Consider the following 23392-nt stretch of genomic DNA (forward strand, 5'->3'; position numbering starts at 1 on the left):
TCCTAGTGTTTCAAAATACACATAGTACAATTTTCAAATCAAAGCACAATAACAGATGAATTTTGAAGTGCATATGAAAAAAAATAAGGTGCGAAAGTTATTTTGACAAAGGGAAATGGTCATATACGTACATTGTCTATATCTATACCAATAATGTGCCATACTCATTCATTTTCGTACATATTAAACTGTTCTTCTATGATACTAGTAAGATCATGTAAACCTAGGACCACCCAATTGATATTGTTTCGTAATGGAAGCTAACGGAATTTTAACTGTAAAGGGGACATTGAAACTTGACCGATAGTGCGAGGGCTTGAAAAGTGAAATTAAAAGTATAAGGGACAAAGTGACACTAATCATAAAGTGCAGGGGTGAAAAGTGTACTTTATCCGCTTGTTTGGTTGGAAGAATAGGATTAAGTGGGATTATATGGTCAAGAAATTATAAGTGATGAGACTAGGGCGCTGCTATTCGCAGCTTTTTATTTTCTCTCATAGCTCGTTAAATTTTTTTAATTATACTCGACAGTTAATTATCGAAATTGAGATATATTTTCAGCATCCAATTACCGAAATATAATATTTTTTTCAACAGCTATTTACCGAAAATGTATTTTCGGCAGTTGTTTACCGAAAATTGAACATATTTTCGACATGTAGTTACCAAAATATAATCTTGTTTTCAACAGCTATTTACCGAAATGTTATGTATGATTTTCAATAACCATTTACCGAAATGTAGTGGGCTATGAGAGAAAATAAAGGGCTGCGAATAGCTGCGCTCTGAGACTAAATAGTTCAAGGTCTATTATTTTTTTAAATAGCAAAAAATTTTCTATTAATATTTGAATAAGCATTACAAAGATTAAAATGAACAAGGATTAACGACATCACATCTCTAAATAAAGTCTAAGAACAATTATGAGCCAATCCAAGACCTAAAGAGAGAAGAACCTAGATAGATTGACAAGATGTCAAGCAGGGGTGTCAAATGGGCGAGTTTGGGTCAAAATGAGCAAGTTGTAAGTGGGTTGGGTCTTTAATGGGTCAATATTTTAATAGGTCAATGACCTATTTAGACCCATTAATGAGTTCAATTACCTATACCCAACCCAACTCATTTATTTAAAATTAAACCCGACCTGCCCATTAACCCAATTATATACTATATACTAAAATTTTAAAATGACTAAAATACCCATATACACTGTAATGATCATATTACTCCCATACATTTAAATGACTAAAATACCCATGCACAAAAAAATTACCATACTATCCATATATACTAGAATGACCAAATTAAACAAAAATGTCTACCGCCGCTCTGTTTCACAGCTCTCTCCATTGTTTTCAATCTCCGGATTGTAAAAGACTCTTCTAGGGTTGGAAGAGATTTTTCAAAATTTGTACTATTGATTGCCGAGACGGATGGGAGATTGAGTGCTGCGGTGGGGGAGCGACACTGCTGAAAGGGGAAAAAAAAGTCAATTTTTTTTTACTTAAAAATGATTATTTCCCAAAATATTTGGATAAAAGTAAAAAAAAATTACTTTTCCGATTCGTTTCGTCAAAACGAATCAAATAGTCAAAAAAGATTAGCACAAAATGAACAATTGCGAAAAAGATTGAATAATGACAAAAAGTACTAAAAGAGAAATAACCATTTTGAGAACTTCGGTTACTTAGTTAGGGGGTGCTTGAGAACCTATTTTTGAACCAAAATAGCTTTTGGTTCAGGAAATTTTTCATACACTTATTAGATTTCTCCATTCGGGACAAATCAATAAATAAATAATAAAAAAAAACTCAAAACTATTAACAAATGTGAAAGAAAAAAATTTGAGTACAAACAAATCAATACGTTCTAGCGGTACAGTCATGGACCACGTCGATCGTCTCAAAGTCTAGACCTGACTAGACAAGGTACAGAATGGGTTTAGGGGGTTTAATTGGAGTCGTTCCACTGTTTTTTTAGTGGGTTATATGCATGTCTTATTGGGTCATTTAAGTTGATCCAATTGATACTTAATTGAAAACCATTAATAGATAGGTTAGATGTGTTAAGATCCATTCTAACCCAACTTATAAATGGGTTGGGTTGGATCTATTTTTTAATTGATGAATTTGAGTTTGTTAATGGATTTGAATTCAATTTGTCACCCCTTATTGTCAACCAAGGTAACACCAATTGGGCCGAAGCCCATACACCTAATAGGTTGGAACACTAATGGGCCGAAGCCCTAAACAAAGCGCAACCCTAAAAAAAAAACCCAAGACTCCAAACCCAACCAACACCCCCAATCGCTGCCACCCTGCATCTAGGGGTGCAAACGATTCGAGCCGTTCGCGAGCGGCTCGAAGCTCGGCTCTGCTCGGTTCGAGACACAAACGAACGAGCTTGAGCTAAAATGTTGGGCTCGTTTGATAAACGAACCGAGCTCGAGCTCATCGAAACTCGGCTCGAATTGGCTCGCGAGCCCAACTCTATATATATATATATATATATATATATATATATATATATATATATATATATATATATATATATATTACATATTTATATTTATTCATAAACGAGCCGAGCGAGCCGAGCTCGAACTCTGTAAATACATCTCGAGCCGAGCTCGAGCTTGAGTCCTGCTGTTCGTCACGAGCTCGAGCCGAGCTCAAGCCAACTAAATTTTTGGCGAGCCAAGCTCGAACACTCTAAAACTCGGCTCGGCTCGTTTGCAGCCCCACCTGCATCCACCCGCCAGCCGATTTCCTCCACAACCACCAACCATACCCACACCAGCAGGAGCCACCCTTCCAAACGCAATCCAACCCTCCAAAGTAGGCAGCTCAACCACTGTGCTCCACCAGTAGCCTCATCCAAAAGGACGAAGCCAATAGACGACGCAGGTTGCAGAAAACGAAACACAAGTAGCGGACTAGAACCACACGCTATTAGGCAAATACCAAAACCACCCATCAGTGAATCCAGCAGGATCTCGCAACAACACCCAATTGAAACTCCACCCCCACAAAATCCACAGTGCCGTTAGGCAAGTAACTGGAGACGCCCATTAGAGAATTTGGCAGGATCTTGCCGGAAAGTAGGTAAAGAAAGAGAAAGGAAAAACCGAAACAAAAGGGCTGTGGAATAGAAAGGGGAAACGAGGGGGAGAGAGAGATAGGGAGAAGAGAGAGGGAGAGGAGGAGATGCTCAGAGGGAGGGAAAGAGGAGGCGCCCCCAGCGGAATCCTAGCTGGCAAAAATCAAAGAGAGGGGGGAGAGGGTTTATATAAAGAAGGGATGGAAAGGAGAGAAACCATTCGCCTTGTTTGCTTGTGTGCTATTGTGCATGGGATTACATAAGAGACAAGTCTTATCCTAACTATCCCATGTTTGTTGGAAGACCTTCGTACAAGGATTAATGGCTTAATTTACTATCTTGTCCCTATTGCAATTGGTTATCCCAGTTATATTTCTTCAGCATAAAAAAATGCAAACCATCAAAACCATAAAATTCTGCAAACCATTAACCTCACCTCCAATCAACGGGTGAATAACAATCCTAGATGCACGCATCTTCTATATACAACCATATAATGATATGCATATAAGAACGAGTCGAAGCAAGTGCTATAGTCATTTTTCATCCCCATTATAGAATTCTATGCTTCAGTGGGGATGAAAAATGGCAAAGTTCCATATGTATGAAGATGTATATTTCCATCACTAAATAACAATAGCTATATTTGACGCCTCAGCAAAATAGTGTGAATTCACAAAAGATGATAAACAAATGGATGCTTCTACCATGGCCCGACGGCAAATATATGATAATTTTTTTGAAAAGTTAATTTTTTTTTAAAAGTCCGTTGTAGAGAATAGAGTCCTATTTTACAGCTAACTACTTTCTAGTTGACTAATTTTTCTTTCTACTGAGTAATTTTTGGTGTCATTTTTTAGGGGTGTTCAAGAAAACCGTCCAAACCGTAAAACTGGTTCGATCCGGACAGAACCATCCTATTTTGGTCCGGTTCTGTGATTTTACGGTCAGATAATGGTTCCAAAAAAATAAGAACCGTTGATTTTGGTTCGGTTACTGATTCTCAATTAATCAACCGTGGTTAGAACCGAACTGAACCGTTTAAAACTAAGATAAATATAGATATACATATGTGTGTAATTATATGTGTTTGAATTTTTTAGGTTAATCTTTTCCTTGCTAAACTTAATTTATTTAGAGATGAAATTTCATTTATTAGTAAAATTTTTATTTTCTTCATTTCTTTCCTATTCCAGCAGATTATCTTCCTATTTCTTTAATTTTATAAGTTCATATTTTGTTAATAAGTGTTTAGATGCTTATTGGATAGAATCGGAACCGAACCAAAACCGAACCGGTCTTGAGGTTTGGTTTTGGTTAGGTTCCATGTATATATTGATTAGGTTTTGGCTCTCGATTTTCTAGAATCATTTGAAATGGTCCGGTTACTGATTTTATAGAAAATCAGACCAATCCGAACCGTGTACACCTAGGGTTGCATACAAACCGAGCCGCTCGCAGCTCTGCTCGTTAATGGCTCGTTCAAGCTTGGCTCGGAAGTTAAATGAATGAGCTCGAGTTGATTTTTTCAGCTCGTTTAGTAAAAGAGCCAAGCTCGAGCTAGGATAAGCTCGGCTTGAGTCGGCTCAAGAGCCGGGATATATATACTTAAATTTAGGATTTTTATTGTTATCTCATAATTTGTTCTTTTCGTTTTCACTTTCTAGTCAACCAAGGGAGGGGAGAGCACACTAGTACACCCCCGCTCCATAAGAAAATGAAAGATATATACCTTCACAATCAAAATATTTTTGGTTGTATTAGGTTTTTGCGAGGATATATATACATTTTTCGTTGGTTCGTTGAGGCTCGTGAACAAGCTCAATCTCGAGTCAAGCCAAGGCTCGCTCGACTTGAGCTCGACTGTTAAGTTTTTACTGAGCTCGAGCTCGTGTTCGTTAAAAACTTATTAAACAAGTTTGAACACCGTAAAACTCAGCTCGACTTGGTTCGTTTCCGGCCCTATGAACACCCGTCATTTTCCGTCCCATTGGAGTTGCTCTATTTATAACGCCACTCACATTCGCCAGAAACATAAAAATTATGAATAATAGATACAGTAGTGTCACTCTCCTCAAGTCTCAATCCAATCATCTTCATGAGCGTCACCACCAAAGCTAGTGGCACCACCAGTTGCGCTAGCCTACTAGTACATAGGCGCACACCAGCCTTATTCCCTTTGTCGTTGCCATTATTGAGCTTCAAGATCAGATCAACGACTATTCCACCTTCTTCTTATCTTCCCAATCTAGTACTACAACCACACCAATCACTTACTCTCTCTCTTCGTTGCTCATCCTCTCTCTCCGCCTCCGGTAAGCAAACACTACTACTTACAATTCTAGAAATCAACGCTCAAATTTTCGACTAATTCCTTCAGATCGTTCGGGTTACAAGTTAATGACCTAGAAATCAAACCTTATCTTGTTTATCGAGGATTGAATTCGAGTTATTAGCACACCAACACTCGCTTCCGTTTGTATGTCTATACGTGTGTTCGTTTATATAGGCGTTTGTCAAATGCCAGCTTTAGAGTTAGAGATTTGATTGCTTGATGACACTCGAAACAGCAAACGCGCGGGGAGAAAACAACCCCCGTGACTATTTTGAGTTTAAAACACGTATCGACTATTAGAATGCCACTACGAGTGCACATTGTAATGCTAGATCTCCTACTGGATAATCGAGAGGTCAAATGGATTAGGGAAGTGTGGATTGCCATTATGGATTATTTGATTTGGAATTTTTTTCTGTGATTAGGGTCCGAATTTAGTAGTGTTTGTGAGGAGATTTGATATTTTTTTATTATTAACTGTTTGCTCACAATATTGAATTTATTGTAGTAATGTGATGTACTTGCACCTGTTGATCCATGCACATTTTTATATCAGCATTCTAGGTAATCTATACAAGTCATATGACCAAGCACAGCTCTAGTATTTTGATTTAGCAGTGACAAAAATGTTTGGAAAATTTTTCTATACAAAACACAAACTAAAAGATATTTATTTTGGTTGAAAATTATTGGGTTGGTTTAGTTTCTTTTGCTGTGTTATATTGTCTACTTACTCACAAATGTAAGTAGATTTTCATTTAATTTGTCTTCAAACGAACGATCTAGTGCCGACAATGTTAAAGAAGATACAAAATTATATGTATGAAATACAAATTTTAGTACATTTTCTGAAGCCACGGAGTTCACTTGAACCCAATCTAACGTAGAGCCGGCCCTGCATATGACCAACATCATTCGGTTTTGAATTTTCACTCAAAAAAATTTCAAAAATTTCAGGCTAGTACAGGTTGAAATCTATGCAGGAAACTAGTGCAGCACTACCCGCATCTACAAAATCAAAATTGGTGAAGCTTTTGCTTTGATAGCGTAATTGTCAACTAAAGGTTATTTGATTAGTGAATGAGGAATTTCTTTGCGACCACATAAGACATTTTTGTTGGCATTCTACGATGGGGATTTAAAATGTATTTTGAAATGTTTAATATTAGTTGTAAAGGCTTGGTTAGTGATATGGAAAAGTTGATGGCATTAGACGTGACAATTCAAGGTATGATGTTCAGAGAATCAGAATGAATAGAGGTGCTTCAGTACATGGTTAGCTGGAACATAGGGTGTTATCCATCCATGTGTAGAGGTTGATGCAAATTGTTCGGAAAAGCACTTGCGTAGTTTTCTTGTTTTCAGCAGCTGATTTCATTTTTGCTAATGGTATTATTAGCATTTTTCTCTAACCTTAAATTGATTATGAAGTTGGAATGTGGAAATTTAGTAGTGCCCAATTAGTTCTTCTTTGACATATCCTACAGATCTTTGAAGTGCATTTTACATTTTCTTACTCTATTTTAAGCTTATTTTTTGCTTGTTTCAGTTTCAAGCATGGATTGTGGTGGAGGTCCAAGTATATATCCGCTGCACCGTTGCAAAACGCTTCACTTTGTAGGTGTCAAATTCATTCTTCATTCCCTATTATGCAACATTGATTAGAAGCTCAATGTCTTTTGTTTAAAGGGCATTCAAGACCACCATCCCTACTGGGTTTTACTCATGCTTTCCAAGCTGTCATCTTATTAAACCATACGTCCAGGTGAGGCACGCGCAAGGAGTTCACAATGTAGAAGGAGAAAAGAACTATAAAGTATACATGTCTCCGGAATATTTTGACGCACCACTTACCCCACTGGGCTGGCAGCAGGTCGTGTCCAAATCATTTTTAATGTTTTTATGCAGACTCATTTGGATGAATAAAAAAAAAAGAAATTTGTAAGAGTATTTTGCTTTTAATCCAGAGCAAAATTTTGAGCCTGATGTGAAGAATTTTATTGCTACTTTAACAGGTTGATAATTTGCGTAAGCATGTTAGATCATGTGGGCTTTTTGAGAGGATTGAATTAGTGATCACGTCCCCTCTATTAAGGTATTGATGCTGGTCTTTAGTGCCATTACTGCCGCCTTTGGATATATCTTATTCAGTATACTCTTCAGATTTACATGGTTTCTGTTCAGTATTCAAGATTGGGCTCAAACTTTACCATTTGGTTGATTAACTTATGGTGATGAGTATGATGACTTAGGAAGATGTTGGATCTTTTCACTTGCATGGAAGTACAATGTATATTGGAATTTGCACTCAAAGCTTGTCGACGTCTGTAGATATTCGGCAATGGATTATACAACTGGAAGTCTGGAAGGACAGCCTCTGTTATGCACTTTGAGCATATTAATGTTGATTATCAACTTACTATCTTTAGGTTAAAAATAAATAGATGAGGACTCAGCCTGCTTTAGTTTTATTTGCTTTGATTGTTAAATGGTTATGGCTGTTAACGCTAATTAGCGATATTCTTGTACTGAGATGGGTAAACTCTGCATAAATTTCTTAGATTCTGATTTACACTAGAATTGGTGCAGTTATCTTCTAATCTGTCTTATGGTGGTTTGTTTGAAGAACTTTTTATCACTATGATACAAGAGGGAAATCCAATGCTGTGCAATATCGGGATTTTGACTGGACTTCTATTTCGCTTTTAATAAGACCGTTTGGCGAAATTTTAGAACACTCCTGTTATAAGTGGTTTGATGGAAATTCTTCGTAAAACATATCTTCATATGGCCATTTATGTCATCTAATATTTGCTCGGTGTTTAATTATGTGATTCATGAGGAAAAGGGTTATCGGAGTTAACCTTTGCTTATGTGTGAGCTTCTCACTTCCCACGACACGCTTACATGGATTTTGATCGGATATAGGGTAGTAAAAGTTGTTGAGGCAGACAAAATGGCTGGCCGAAATACTTAATTAGGAATTTGACTTTCTGAAATTTGAATCCAACCAACTTCTACATTTCTGCCCATTAAAAAATGGGGTCAAATTTTCAAAAAGTTGGAAAGGAAATTTTGGTACAGTTATGATGAGTGAATAAAACTGGGCTGTTGGTTCATCTGTTTACCCCATGTTTCTTGACCGTGAATAGTTTGTGTGTATGTTCTTGTCTTGTATTTTATTCTTCCTTTTTTTCCTTTTCCCTCTTTTTGGTCTGATGAGGCATGCATTAGATTCATGTGTAGGATTTTGATCACTTACCATGGCATTGCAGGACAATGCAAACAGCAGTTGGAGTATTTGGTGGAGAAGGCTATACAGACAGGATTGATTCAGTACCACTAATGGTGGCAAATGCAGGAAATAGTGATCGTCCTGCAATTTCAAGTCTGGATTGCCCACCTATCGTTGCAGTAGAGCTTTGTCGAGAACATTTTGTAGGTCTTGTTATTTGTTGTTTGTCTTACTACTATGTTTGAGCTCTGTACAAATTTTGAGTGTCGTGCAGCAATAGTTACTATCAGGAAAAGAAATCCTAAATGTTGCCCTCTTGGAAAGAGACTCTTCATGTCGTTGAGGACCAAATATTCTATTCATGTGGCAAAGATGAACCCAGCAGGGGTGATTGGTAAAAGTTGCACGAAGACTGATTGTGAAAAACCCTTGAGGTTGTAGGGCAGCAAGTCAAACTTCTTAAGCTATATGCAAGAGAGGGATTATACCATATATGCCTTCCATAATTTAGAAAGCTAATAACAAACTGAGCATGATGGGCTTTCCAAACATTATCAAACACTGCATTGGAATGAAAACCTAATACTCTGAAACAAGGCACAAGCTGCCAAATCGCAGGTAATTATTCTTCTAAATGCATTTATTGGTGTGAGAGGGTTTGGTTCCAAGTTGTTTGCAGTGAAGGTATTAAAATGTAAATTTGCACTACTTCCGTTAGTAACTTTTTGTGATTCGCCATATTTTATTTGAATGCATATTCTTCTGAGAAACTTGAACTATAGGTTTATATATGAGGATGTAAAGGTGACTTGCATGATTAATCTGACCAAGTAGGTGTTAGCTTGAGATAATTGAAGCCTATGTCTTTTGTTAGAGATTAGTTAGAGCTCTCTCTCTCCTTTGAGGCGTTGATATGATAACCTGATTAAGTGAGTTGGCAAGGGGTGGTTATTCATTGATTGGACGATTGTTAGAACTCTTGTTTTTTTCTTGATAAAAGGACGCTTGTATCCATTTTCCACTTGTCGTGTATGAGGTGAAAACTAAGCTATTTAAAATCCTATTGAAGTTGGGGAGTAATATCTGGTGTTCATCTTTTAGTCCTGAAAATATTATATGTATCGTGGTAAAGATTAATTCCTTAGAGCCTTTAATTTTTTATTTTTTTATGAATACTTAGTGCTGGTTTACGCATTGACATTTGAAGCCCTCCAAACTTCTCTTATATGCTTTTGGTTGCAGGGTGTTCATCCTTGTGATGGGAGGAGAAGCATCAGTGACTATCAGTACCTTTTTCCAGCTATGGATTTTTCACAGGTGAGCACTCAGCTTTCAGTAATATTTAGTATGACTCAACATTTTAAAACCGGGTCCTATTACGTTAATATACCTTTTGATTCTTGTTTAGATAGAAAGTGACGAGGATATATTGTGGACAGACAGCTTTAGAGAGACAAAGGAAGAACTTGCAGCTAGGGGGATGAAGTTCATGGACTGGTGAATACCCTCATACTTTTTGGTTCTTTGTAGATCCTTGTATGCGTTACAACAGTGCCCTACCTTACTGGTTCTCCAATAGAATAAGAAATGATGCATGAAACTTAAGTGTCTAAGAGTGTTATCCCAACCATCCTTTCATGTTTCCATGTTGAATTACCTAATGTTATGTGGATGGCAGAAAATGGTTCATTGAATTACCAAGTGCCCTAGTGACACACCTTACTGGTTCTCCAATATAATAAGAAATGATGTGTCCAAGAGTGTTATCCCAACCATCCTTTCATGTTTCCGTGTTGAATTACCAAATGTTATGTGGATGGCAGAAAGTGGTTCATTGAATAGTCTTATATTGCGATCCAGGTGCCTAAATGTGTGAAGAAGATGCTGAAAATCTGCTCTTATAGTAGTCTATCTCCACATAGAGAACAAATGACATTTTCTGTTGTTCTCAGTTGTAATTGTTGTGAGAGAAAGAAGGAAAAGTGTATAGGGTGTTAACTAACCCTAACACAAGTGAGCTTTATTTATATTATGTGGCGACTAGTTACATAACATAAGCAACCAATGTGGGACTAAGTCCAACTCTATTCTAACATTCCCCCTCAAGCTGGAGAATAAATATCACAAAATCCCAGCTTGTTACGTAACAACTCTAAACGTGGTTTGAATAAAGGTTTGGTGAAGATATCTGCCAACTGAGCTCCTGCAGATACGAAAGGAGTTTGCCAACACGCCACTATCTATCTTCTCCTGAACAATATGACAATCTGCCTCGATATGTTTGGTTCTCTCATGAAATACCGGATTCGAAGCGATATGTATTGCTGCCTGATTATCGCAATACATAGGAATAGGTTGTACACCAAACCCCAACTCCTCGAGCAAAGCTCTCAACCATACAACAAAGCATGTAGTATGAGCCATGGCACGATACTCTGCTTCAGCACTGGATCGAGCAACCATAGTTTGTTTCTTGCTGTTCCAGGTAACTAAATTTCCACCAACAAAAGTACAGTACCCAGTTGTGGACCGTCTATCAGATGGTGATCCTGCCTAATCAGCGTCGGTAAAGGCTTCAACATGCAAATGATCATTTGAACGATAAAACAGGCCACGTCCCGGATGAGCCTTGAGATACTTCACAATATGAAGACAAGCTTCCCAATGTGGAAACCGAGGGGCTGACATGAACTGATTTACCATACTGACAGCAAATGAGATATCAGGTCGTGTATTGGTGAGATAATTCAGCTTGCCTACCAAGCGACGATAACGGTCTGGATGAGGAAATATCTCCCCCTGATCAACACACAATTTGACGTTTGGATACATAGGAGTCTCCACAGGCTTTGCACCCGATAAACCAATCTCCTCTAGAATATCTAGCGTATACTTTCTTTGAGATAGGCTGATCCCTTCCTTGAATCTTGCTACCTCAATACCCAAGAAATATCGTAGCTTACCCAAATCTTTGGCGTGAAACTGACGCTATAAGAACTGTTTCAGCTCATCAATACATTTCTGATCATCCCCAGTAATAATGATATCATCCACATACACAATCAATACTACTCTTCCCCGATCTGACTGAATAGAGAAGACAGAATGATCAGAATGAGAGCGACGCATACCAAATTGCAACACAACATCACTAAACCTGCCAAACCAAGCTCGAGGAGACTACTTAAGACCATAGAGGGCTTTGCGAAGGCGACACACATGAGAACGCTCCCCCTGAGCAACAAACCCAGGAGGTTGCTCCATATACACTTCCTCGAGCAGGTCACCGTGTAAAAATGCATTCTTGATATCCAACTAAAACAAGGGCCAACCAAGATTGGCAGCCATAGAAATAAGAATGCTAACAGAGTTAATCTTGGCCACCGGAGAGAAAGTCTCGGCATAATCAATGCCATACGTCTAGGTATAGCCTTTGGCCACAAGACGCACCTTGTACCGTTCTATTGTGTCATCCGGATTATATTTGACTGTAAATACCCACCGACATCCAACGGTAGACTTTCCTGGCGGAAAAGAAACCAACTCCCAAGTGCCATTGTCATGAAGAGCAGACATCTCAGCCTCCATAGCTGTCCGTCATTTAGAAACAGGTAAGGCCTCCTGAACAGAGTTAGGAACAAAAATGGACGAAACAGAAGTAGTAAAAGCACAAAGGGACGGAGATAGGTGATCATCGGAAACAAACCGAGCAATAGGATGAGATGTGTAAGATTGAATACCTTTACGAAGAGCTATAGCAAGACTAGGTGACGGCGGAGGTGGAGGTGGAGGTGGAGGTGGGGTAGAGGTGGACCGGATCTTAGGACGGAGGAGGCGTGGTAGCTGGTACCTGTGGGGCTGTTGATACTTTTTGCCGATGAACATACACCTGCAAATGAGGACCAGATGGTACACATATAGGAAACACAGACTCAGATTCAGGAAGGTCAACTAGAGTATTGTGACTCGAGTAAAAGGGCAATGACTCATTAAATGTGACATCAGCACAAACAAAATGATGACGAAGAGATGGTGAGTAACACTTATACCCTTTTTGAGTGCGCGAGTACCCAAAAAAATACACCGAATTGACCGTGGATCAAGTTTGTCCCGGTCAGGATCCAGAGCATGAACATAACAGGTGCACCCGAACACTCGTAGAGGTAATGAGTGGAGACGGCGACCAGGAAATAAAACTGTATGGGGTATCTGACCACCTTGAATGCTAGAGGGCATACGATTGATCAAGTAACATGCTGTAAGAACAACATAACTCCAGTAAGACTTAGGAACTTGCATTTGAAATAATAGAGCACGCATAAACTTTGATAAATGCCTAATCTTGCGTTCGGCAACTCCATTTTGTTGTGGAGTTCGAGCGCAAGAAGATTGGTGAATTATACCATGGTCATCAAAAAACTTAGAAAGATAATTACGAAAATATTCACCTGCATTGTCAGAACGAAACGTACGAATGCAAGTATCAAACTGAGTTTTGATTTCCATGTAAAATGACTTGAAGATTGAAGACAACTCTGACCGCTCTTTCATGAGATAAAGATACGTAACACGAGAATAATTATCGACAAAAATAACATAATACTGAAAGCCAAAAACATTAGGAACACGCATTGGACCCCAAATATCAGAATAAACTAAGTGAAAAAGACGGGATGCGCGACTCTCAACCCTAGGATAAAAAGACATTCTATGATGTTTACTAAACTCACAGACTTCACAGGGCAAAGCATTAACATGACTACATGAAGGTACCAGCTGTTTAAGATTCTGAAGGGATGGATGACTAAGTCGACAATGATGTTGACAGGGTGACACAGAAGACTGAAGGGCAACAGAGCTAGGGTGAACATTGCCGGCAAAGTAATACAGACCACCACGCTCAGTACCACCACCAATTTTTCGTCCCGTCTTGAGATCCTGAAACACACAACCATCAAGAAGAAATGTGATAGAGCAATTTAAAGATTTAGTAAGTTTACTAACAGAAATAAGATTTAATGGAAAACAAGGAACGTGCAATACGGAATCCAAAGTCAAAGAAGAAGTAACGGAAACCGAACCCAAACCAGTAATATCAGTGGTAGAACCATCGGCTAAGGTAACACGAGATGGTTTATCAAAAGACTGATGGCCAGAAAGAATAGTAAAAGTACCAGTCATATGATGCGATGCACCAGAATCAATAACCCAAGGAACAAAAAAACGAGAAGACGCAATACAAGTACTAGAAGAACCTGTTTGAGATAGCATAGCAATGGAGGAACTTGTCTGAAGTGACACAAAGTGTTGGTACTCCTCCACAGAAATATTCACCATAGCAGTGGAGCGTGCAACTTGCCTAATATCTTAGGAAGAAGTAACCCGATGAGCCTGAGGAAAACCATGTAGGTCATAGCAATGCTCCATCGTATGATTAGTTCCCCCACAATAAGTACAGAGTCTAGAACCACGGCCTCGACTATGGCCACTTCCCCCTGACATGCGACCTGTACGACTAAATCCATGACGACCAGAGTCATGACTACCAAAAACACGGTCAAAACGACCACTGTACCCATAATCATGGCCGCGACCAAGGCCGCTGCTAAATGAATAACTTAAATCATCAGAAACAACGGAAGTAGAATCAGAACTAGATTTCATTGCAAACATATCACCGTACAATGAGAGGCAACTAGTCATCTACCGATAGATCAAACCTACCAAATACTCCATCAACAAACGGCCAACAAACAAGAAATAAGGAACTGATTGACCGGCTAACAACCCAGGGCACGACAACACATGCATCCAACTACAATAAAACCAAAGTAGCCACCGAACAACATAATCCCAATATCGAGCAACAACCAAGAGCTCATATGCCAACATAGACCCAATAACTCAACACAATCCAACAACCAAAATCAGACTTCAACATATCCAAACTACCATCTATCGGAGAGGATAAACTGTAGATTATTACCACATGCAAAGAACTGAAATCCAAATCCAAGTAAACTGTAGATCCACTAAAAATCCAAAATTACCAGAACAATCAATGCAGAAGAGTGACGGAACGGTACCAAACAGCGATGAACATTATGTGATGAATAGTGCACAATGAACAGTAACGAAATGAACAGTATGTGATGAACAGTAATGATGATAAACAATGCACGATGAACAGTACGACAGTGAACAGTATCGGTGAACAGTATGCGGGAACAGTAATTGTGTGAGCTTGGATTAGGATTGTGATTTTAGGGATTATGTACAGAGGCTAGGGTTTAGGCTAGGGTTGTGGTGCTTTAGGATTAAGGTTAAGGTTAAGATCCCGCTCTGATACCATGTTGTGAGAAAAAGAAAGAAAAGTGTATAGGGTGTTAACTAACCCTAACACAAGTGAGCTTTATTTATATTATATGTGGCGACTAGTTACATAACATAAGCAACCAATGTGGGACTAAGTCCAACTCTATTCTAACAGTAAACTTAGGTTAACTCTTTACCTTTTTATTGCATTTGGCACTTTGGTTGGGGTTTTCTGGGAATCACTGGCTTATGGTGGTGGGTGGTGATTGGAGGAGGGTTAAGTCTTGGGATCATGTGTGGTGCGTGGTAGAGAAGTTGCGATAGGCTTATCGAGTTGCTGTTAATTTTCATCAGTATCTTCACAGCAGCGGTTGCCATATTTTGTGGGACATGCGTTTCTAAGGGGAGGGCAAGACTAGAAAGTGGATGAATTGATGTCCATGGAAAGATCATATGATTTGCAACGGTTGGGGATGATGAGATGTGCTGGAGGCTTTCCTCGTTTGATTTTTTCAGGTCAAATCTTATCACGTTTTTTGTTGGTGAATCTCTTGCTTCCCTTGGAAAGCGATTGGAGTACCCATGCGTGCATGCTCCATCGAAGGTGGTGTTCTCGGTATGGTGTGCTGCTCATGAGAAGATCCTTAGTTTTGGTACTGACAATTTGAGTAGGAGGGGGACGGTTACTTTTTGATAATTGTTGGTCTATGTTTTGACGGTGGGGTCAGTGAAGCATATTCTCATTCATAGGGAAAAAAACATTTTCTTCACCTATATTTTCAACTCATCTTTCATGAGAACATCTATATGTAGCTCCATTTCGTCTCAACTCGTCATCAGCATGTACTCAAAAAGCAAATGCTTCCAAAGGAAACAAATTTGTGAAACCAGATAGCCCCTTTGGTTTGTTCGCCAGCAACTTTTGTGTCAGAACTTGATGTTCCTTTTTTGCCAGTAATAGAAATTTGAGACTTGTTCTTGAGAATTTCTTTTGCTCTCTATACAGGTTGTGGACACGGAAAGAAAAGGAGATAGCAATTGTCACACATAGTGGATTCTTGGTTCACACACTAAATGCGTTTGGCAATGACTGTCACCCTTTGATTAAGAAAGAAATTTGCAAGCGGTAAGTGTTTATGAAGCTACATTCTTTAGCTGAGATTATGATTATAAATGGGCATGATTCTGTAGTTGCACTGTTTTCTTTGTGAAAGATTATCAAAATTTTCCATCGGGATGGTTAAAACCTTTTGTTGATGAGTTTATGGTAAGAACCACCTATTTCATTCAAAGTTTGTCCTTGAGATGACTTATGTAAGTTGGTTTACTTTCTGACTGATCTAAGACTGAGTTTTTTTTTTATATTCGGCTTGAAATTCCAGCCTTTCCAGGGGACAAAGAAAAAAATGGAACTCTTTTCTTGGGACACAACCATCGTACTAAGTAACGCAGTCAAGCCTAATTTTCATACTCTCTAAACCAGTGATTATAACTATGAAATGCCATTCTGCATCCGCATATTCTCAATGGTCTCGTTTAGGTGGTTATGGTGGTTTGCATTTCGTATTCTTGATAATGCAGTCACTTTTAGTTTTTCTTAATTCTTAGTTTTTGTTCACTCAAACAGACAAAACGTGTAAAACAGTCAGTCTTTGAGCCTTATTTTTCTTCCCCCCTTTTTTTGTTGGATATTGCATTCGCATGAGCTTATGCAATTGCTTTGCCTAATGAAATATGCAACACATATATGCAGTTTTGCAAATTGTGAGCTTCGGTCTATGATTATCGTGGACAAAAGGTAAACTTTCAATTTCGTTGACAGCTAAATTATGAAATTCCTCATGGTAGTTCAGGATCCTTATTTTTTATTTTTCTCGTTCCTTCCAGCTTGTCAGGATCAGATCCCTCGACAACTAACTATCCAGGAAAGATTCCTCCTGGGCCTGATGTCCCTAGTACAGTCGCGGATGAGAAGAATGTCGAGCCTGATTCTGGATCCACATAGATAAAGAGCATCTGAATCATTATCTTCAGCTACATTTAGTTGAATTTCCCAAATGTGACGTGACAATATTCTTGTGACACTCCTACTGGAAATAGTACATGCCACTCAAGAATTTAGAGATTCGACTGGTATTTTACCTCGAGTCTTTTGGGATTCAGGATTGCTCTTTCTGGTTATCATAAAGTACACTGTAATCCTAAAGAGGTACATAACATCTAAGACTTTTACTGTCTTGAAGGGGCATTGACTGAGTATTGGAGTGCCCTCTGGCCATCTCCCAGGCGGAGGGCAGTAACAAGCTTTTCTTTTTGCAATTAGTCTATTCAAGAGGAAGTCCTGACCGTAAGGTTATTGTCTACATAGCGGTAGATGAAGAAATCAACTCTGCCACAATTATAGAGAGAGTAATTTTGTGGGTATTTAGTGACAGATACCACTACAGCAGCAGCCAAGAAAAAAGGGTACTTCATCCCTATCCTTGAGTCTGCGTAGCATAACCAAGAAGAAAAAACAGAAAACCAAACGATGCATGTAACTTACAGGGACAGAAAAAAACAGAAAACCAAACGATGCATGTAACTTACAGGGACAGAAATGGCTAGGAGGGAGACCAAGAAGATTTGCTGCTATAATATATCGCATGAGACTTCCTGAAACAAGACCGCTAGCGCATAAACATTTCCAAGAAAATAAAGCTGCAAACCAACAAACCCCAACATAACTAGATCGTAAGTATACACACAAGTACAACATAGCGTTCCTGCAAAGGTAATTGCGATGATTTTACACTAACAGGTCAGATTTGTTCTCAAAATACTATGAAAAGATGCACCACAGTTAGGAGTGTGAAATACAAGGGCTCACATTTGTTGATAGGTGACACTAGTGCTGGTTTATTGAGAAAAAGGAGACAGAAGTCCCAAGTGGGATAGAAATTTCCCTCTTTTTCTTATTTTAAATGAAAACTGATTGTAGAAGGCAATTCTAATTCTGATATTCATGTTCAAGCTTGCAAGGTGATAAGGATAACGAACTTACCTGAAACCTGCAAATTTGTCTCCCCATATTTAAGAGCGCTGAGAGGTATTATAGGCGCGGTCATGCTGGAAAAACATATAACACATCCCCTCACTTATAATTTGCTTTTACAATGTTCAGGCATGATCATAAAAACACATGGATTAATGTCCTTTTCAAATCAATTTCAGCCACTCAAAGCTTAGGTGAAGAGATAAGAGCATGTGACGATGAGACCCATTAAGTGTACCCGGCATCTTTATCTCTTTTTCATTTGAATTTGAGTGTAATTTGAATTTCATTTGTATGTCAGAATTCCTTATATAAGTAATGCGTCTTAGTTGTATAGGCAGGTTTTAGATTTTCCCTCTCTCTCTCTCTCTCTCTCTAAAATCCACTTCTCCTCTCCTTCTCCTTCTCCTGTAATCAGTGGCGGAGGTAGTGTTAGTGGGGGAGGTGGCACGTACCACCCGTTTTGAAAATACCAAAAAAAGAAAAAGAAAAATGCCACCCCGTTTTGAAAATACCACAAAGAAAATACACATAGATAGGTTAAATAAAAAATATGCATACAATTTCGCACGGAAGGATCTTTGGGCAAAGTGGTAGAGCGTTTGTGACTGAGAATTGAAGCAAGTTTTTATTTCTTTTTCAAGAACAAGAGCCTACGACCAAATCTAATTATATAACCATACAATTTTTTTTTTTTCATATTTTCGGCACAACATGTAACTAAATTTTCTTTAAACGATGCTACCCTGCGCCCAAATCTTAGCTCCGCCACTACCTGTAATATTGTTCTAAATAAAAGGTCGGACATTTTCCCCTTTTCTACATTCTTTTACAATTGATCCTTTAGTTATGGTGTTAGAGCTAGGGGTGTGCATGGGTTGGACGGGTCGGGTTCGGCCCCGAACCCGAACCCAACCCGACTGGTCGGGTATTGAATTTTTGGGCCCCGAACCCGAACCGAAGGAGTGGGAGTAACCGTCCGCGTGCCCGATTTTTTGGACGGGTCGGGTCGGGTCCGACCAAAACCGAAGTAAACTATATGAATTCGTTGCCTTTTGGTCATGTTTGGTCGGGTCGGGTCGAGTCGGGTAAGAAAAAACAGCACCCCGACCCCCGAACCGAAAACTGGTTTTTTTGGAAAAATGTACCCGTACCCGACCAAACCACATGTTCGGTCCTGCCCAAAACCCTTCAGGTCGGGTCGGGGCTCGGGTTTTTTGCACACCCCTAATCAGAGCCATGTTAATGGTGGCTTAAGCATATAGTTAATGCTTATGTAAATCGATCCTTCGAAATTATGCCTTAGTTAGTTCAACTTCAAGAATAAAATTTTCAAATGTAAGAAGACATTTGGGATAGTGGAACGTCACCCAAGTCACGTACGGGTTTTGTGTTGCCATAAGGTCCCGGATAGGGAATTTTGGCCTTGACCAGTAAATCGTTAACAGACGTGCTATCTAAACATGTCAACTTACAATTGAAAAAAGAAGGCGGCATAATTGAGGAAGGAAAGATTTGGGTAAGCATTAACACAAATACTAAACTATGCTTAGTAGGTTGTTTAAACCTGAATCTGACAGAGTTAAAAATACTGAATTAGTAGAATTTGTTGATGTGCAAGATCAATTGAATCACTGGACAATACCTCTGGTTCGTCCAGAAATCATTTATAGGCATGGTATGTTTGAATTTAAGAGTAGTATAACTATAAAAATCATGGAAAGAACTGAGAGCATAGAAGGTAATGATAAGATAATAAATCTTATGGAACCAAGAGACTTAATAACTCATATGAGAAATTAAAAATGTCCATTTAGGGTTAGTTCAAGTAGCTTTTTAGCCACTTGCCCTATTGGGCATGGACACTTGTCTCCAAGCGACTCCTCGCAATGGGAGGTGTAGTAATTGGAGATCATTGATTATGAGGGTGATTGAGACCAGTCTATGTCATGGTCCTGTTTATTTTAATGCTTATCCCAATCTTACCCTATCATTTACAGATAGGAATATAGGAGAAGTTTTGAATCTTAGAATTCAGACCAGGGGATACGATTATCTCCTAGGGTCAGAAGTAGTAGCAATAGTTATAGGGTTTATTACAAAGTGATGAATACTATTAATCCTAAGGTAAGCCAGTTAGGGCCACCAGATCAAACAGTTCTAATTGAAACAAATATGTTTACCTCTAATATTGCCATCAATAGGCTGATATGTCACGCCCTCGATTTTCAACATAAATAAATAATTCATTTCATTAAATGATCATCGCATAGTATAAATTAAACCCAAAAAGAGAGAGTTCCAAATGATCATTTACAAACTAAGTTCCTAAGTTTAAAGATTTACAACATTGGCACTACGGCCCAAATTCTATAACTAGTTAAAGAGAGTAAATTTAGAGGTTACATAATATTTGAAGTTAAAAGAGTTCAAACAAATTTACAATTTCATTCCTTCAAGAGATCGAGCAGAAGATGATTGAACCATTTTCCAAAGACGACTTTCAAAAGACATGAAATCAAGCATGTACACCATGCACTCTGTGTCAAGGTCCTTGAGATGTACCTGAAAATGATAGATTGAGCTACACTAGCCCAATAGATAATTCTATACCCAAGCTATATGTAAATGTGATGAAACGTGCAATGAGAATAGATGATTTTCCAATAAATGAGTAAGAGATACAAAGGGGGCACCATAATGAACCGATGGACTACGACTACGGAATTCAATACGTCTTAAAGATATCCCTAATCATTTATACATTAACTAGGAGCCGCATTAAACACATATCAATCTAAATAACCCACGATAGTTTCTCAAACCGTTTTAAGACCTCACAAGTGAATGCCACCATTAATCTCCTAATTTCTTACCATTTAACATCACGCCTCTTTTCATAAAAAGATAACATTCCCCTTTGGTTGCCAAAATAACTTGTGAAAATTCTCGACCTTTACAGGTCAAGCTCCGTTGATTCGCTTGAATACCGGAATCCGTTGATTTGTGCCCAAATACCGGAACTGTTGATTTGTGCCCAAATACCGGAACTGTTGATTCGCTTAGGAATACCAAAGGATTTTTCATAAAAATCCTTTTTCCAAAACCAAATTCCTTTCCTTTCAAAACTTTGATAAAATCGATCATTTATTCCTTTGTTCGACAGTTACCATCTCAAGCAACAACACGAACTTCTATAACCAATCATAACTTCCTTCATCATGTGAGACATTCAACCGTATCACCACCCCTTGCGTTATAGTGAATTCTCTCCACCTGGGTTTCCGCATTACCACACCTTGTGTTGCGGGCCCTCTAGAGTCTCCGCATTACCACACCTTGCATTGCAGGACCCTCAATTCAAAGTTCACAAACACACAGGCGTTATCAATCCATATACAAGAAGACGACACTTTCCAAAGTCACATCCTTCCATTCGTCATCACACAATATAATACAAACTCGAAACGTATCCCATTGTACATCGATATATATATATATATAGTCCGGTTCCCTTGAGGGATCCCACACGGGCTTACCGTGCGGGACTCCCATTTTCCGATCGAATTGGGACGATCCGAGCCGCTCAAAGTGATTAGAACGTGATTTTAAGGGTACTCGCAAGAAATCAGCAAAAAAAATGATCGGAAAGGGCTTGATCCGAGCAGTTTTTTATTGAACGGTTCAGTAAAAAACTGCTCGGATCAAGCCCTTCCCGATCATTTTTTTGGCTGATTTCTCGTGGGTACCCTTAAAATCACGTTCTGAACACATTGAGCGGCTCGGATCGTCGCAATTCTATCGGGAAATGGGAGGTCCGCACGGTAGACTGGTAAGGGATCCCTCACTGGATCCGTGGTGTGTGTGTGTGTGTGTGTGTGTGTGTGTGTGTGTGTGTGTATATATTCTAAGTCCACGTTATTCCCCTAAGTTTATTGCAACACCCTACATCACATACCGAACCCACAACAACTCCATGACGCACCACCGGCTAGGTCCTAAACGAGAATCTATAAAACGAATACCAAGGAACCTAGGATGATCAATCAAGACGAAGCACGAAGATACGAGTTACCCTATTTTCTTCCGGACCACTAGGCAAACCCCTGTCGACCAACCAAATGCCCACGTCATACCTTATAGCTTACGATATTTAATAACGACTCCATGGTGCGTCCACCAATCACTACTTCACGCCATAGCGCTTAATAGGTCTATGTCGTTCATTGAGACATGTTACAATATCTACTAAAATTAACCATATGCATAAATAGTGTACGAACACCCTAATCATTTAATTCTACACTATTCTATGCTACAACGAGGGCCCAAGAAGACCGATTGGTCAATGAATCTTTCGGGGTATGAACAATCAAGCTTAGAAGTGATTCAAAAGTGTTTAGAGAGTGCTAGAGTGATCGGGGTTCAAACAAGCATGAGAAGAGTAAAATGTGTCAAAACTATCCCGAAAACAAGGGGGTATCGATACTCCAAAATGAGGTATCGATACCTGGACGACTGCTGTCCAGAAAAGGCTGGGGTATTGATACCCCGTTTTGGGGTATCAATACCCCAGAGTTTTTTAGCGAATTTTCAGACTTCAAAAGGTAAAACCCCAACAACAACAATGAATCAATGCACGATCTAAGCACACAATCATCTCATAAACGCATAGAGAGAGAGTAAGAAATCCATACCTCAAGCTTACAAGGTTGAAACCCAAGATCCACTAGCGAGCCCTAGCTTTAAAACTCGAAATCCTCCATGAATACGCCTCTCGGAGCTCTATCCAACGAATCACGAGCTTGAAATCATGTCTAGGAGGTGGAAAGGAGGTTGATAACCATGGGTTTTGAGTTTTGGGGTGAAATTTTGTGTGATGGAGCAAGAGAGAGAGAGAGAGAGAGAGAGAGAGAGAGAGAGAGAGGGCCAAAGGAGAGGGATAGAGTCGGCTGGAGAGAGAAAGAGATGAGGGAGATTTTTGATCTCCAACAACACACACACACCCCCCCCCCCTTTTTATACTAGCACCCAACTCAATTACACTTATACTCCCTCAAACAACAATCCTATCATTTAAGCCCAAAATCAAATAAACTCACAATTTTCCCATTTATTCGGTATTCTAGCATTTATAAAACCTTTAAATCATTTTTGAATAATACGGGTCTCTACATGATAAATTGGAAGGAAGTTTCTTTTCCAGAAAATTTGGACCACCAAATAATGAACCAATTCGGAAAAGAGAATAAATTCTTTACACCGTCGGTGTAAACATTTGTTTCCTCCAAATCAATTGCATTGCACCACGTCGCCATATTTTATTAATTGGGACCACTATTTTGACACGTGTTGCAATGCAATTGATTTGGAG

At 39.0% G+C, this 23392-nt stretch overlaps 1 protein-coding gene across 3 annotated transcripts; it reads left to right on the forward strand.

Moving 5' to 3' along the window:
* The first annotated feature begins 5125 nt into the window (after positions 1-5125).
* LOC131328032 (phosphoglycerate mutase-like protein 1) lies at positions 5126-17232 on the forward strand. 3 transcript variants are annotated; one of them, XM_058361161.1, is made up of 10 exons: positions 5126-5414; positions 6984-7051; positions 7200-7307; positions 7450-7529; positions 8710-8872; positions 9912-10014; positions 10109-10166; positions 15991-16110; positions 16738-16782; positions 16872-17232. In XM_058361161.1, the coding sequence occupies exons 1-10, from the start codon at positions 5198-5200 to the stop codon at positions 16987-16989; spliced, it is 1080 nt and encodes a 359-aa protein (XP_058217144.1). In that variant the 5' UTR covers positions 5126-5197; the 3' UTR covers positions 16990-17232. The 3 variants fall into 3 exon arrangements, with proteins under 3 accessions (XP_058217144.1, XP_058217143.1, XP_058217145.1); XM_058361160.1 differs by having other exon boundaries at positions 5127-5414; positions 9912-9986; positions 10078-10166; XM_058361162.1 differs by having other exon boundaries at positions 5127-5407; positions 6983-7051; positions 9912-9986; positions 10078-10166.
* The last annotated feature ends 6160 nt before the right edge of the window (positions 17233-23392 follow it).

The sequence above is a fragment of the Rhododendron vialii genome, chromosome 5a, assembly GCF_030253575.1.
Source record: "Rhododendron vialii isolate Sample 1 chromosome 5a, ASM3025357v1".
In the NCBI taxonomy this organism is placed as follows: domain Eukaryota; kingdom Viridiplantae; phylum Streptophyta; class Magnoliopsida; order Ericales; family Ericaceae; genus Rhododendron; species Rhododendron vialii.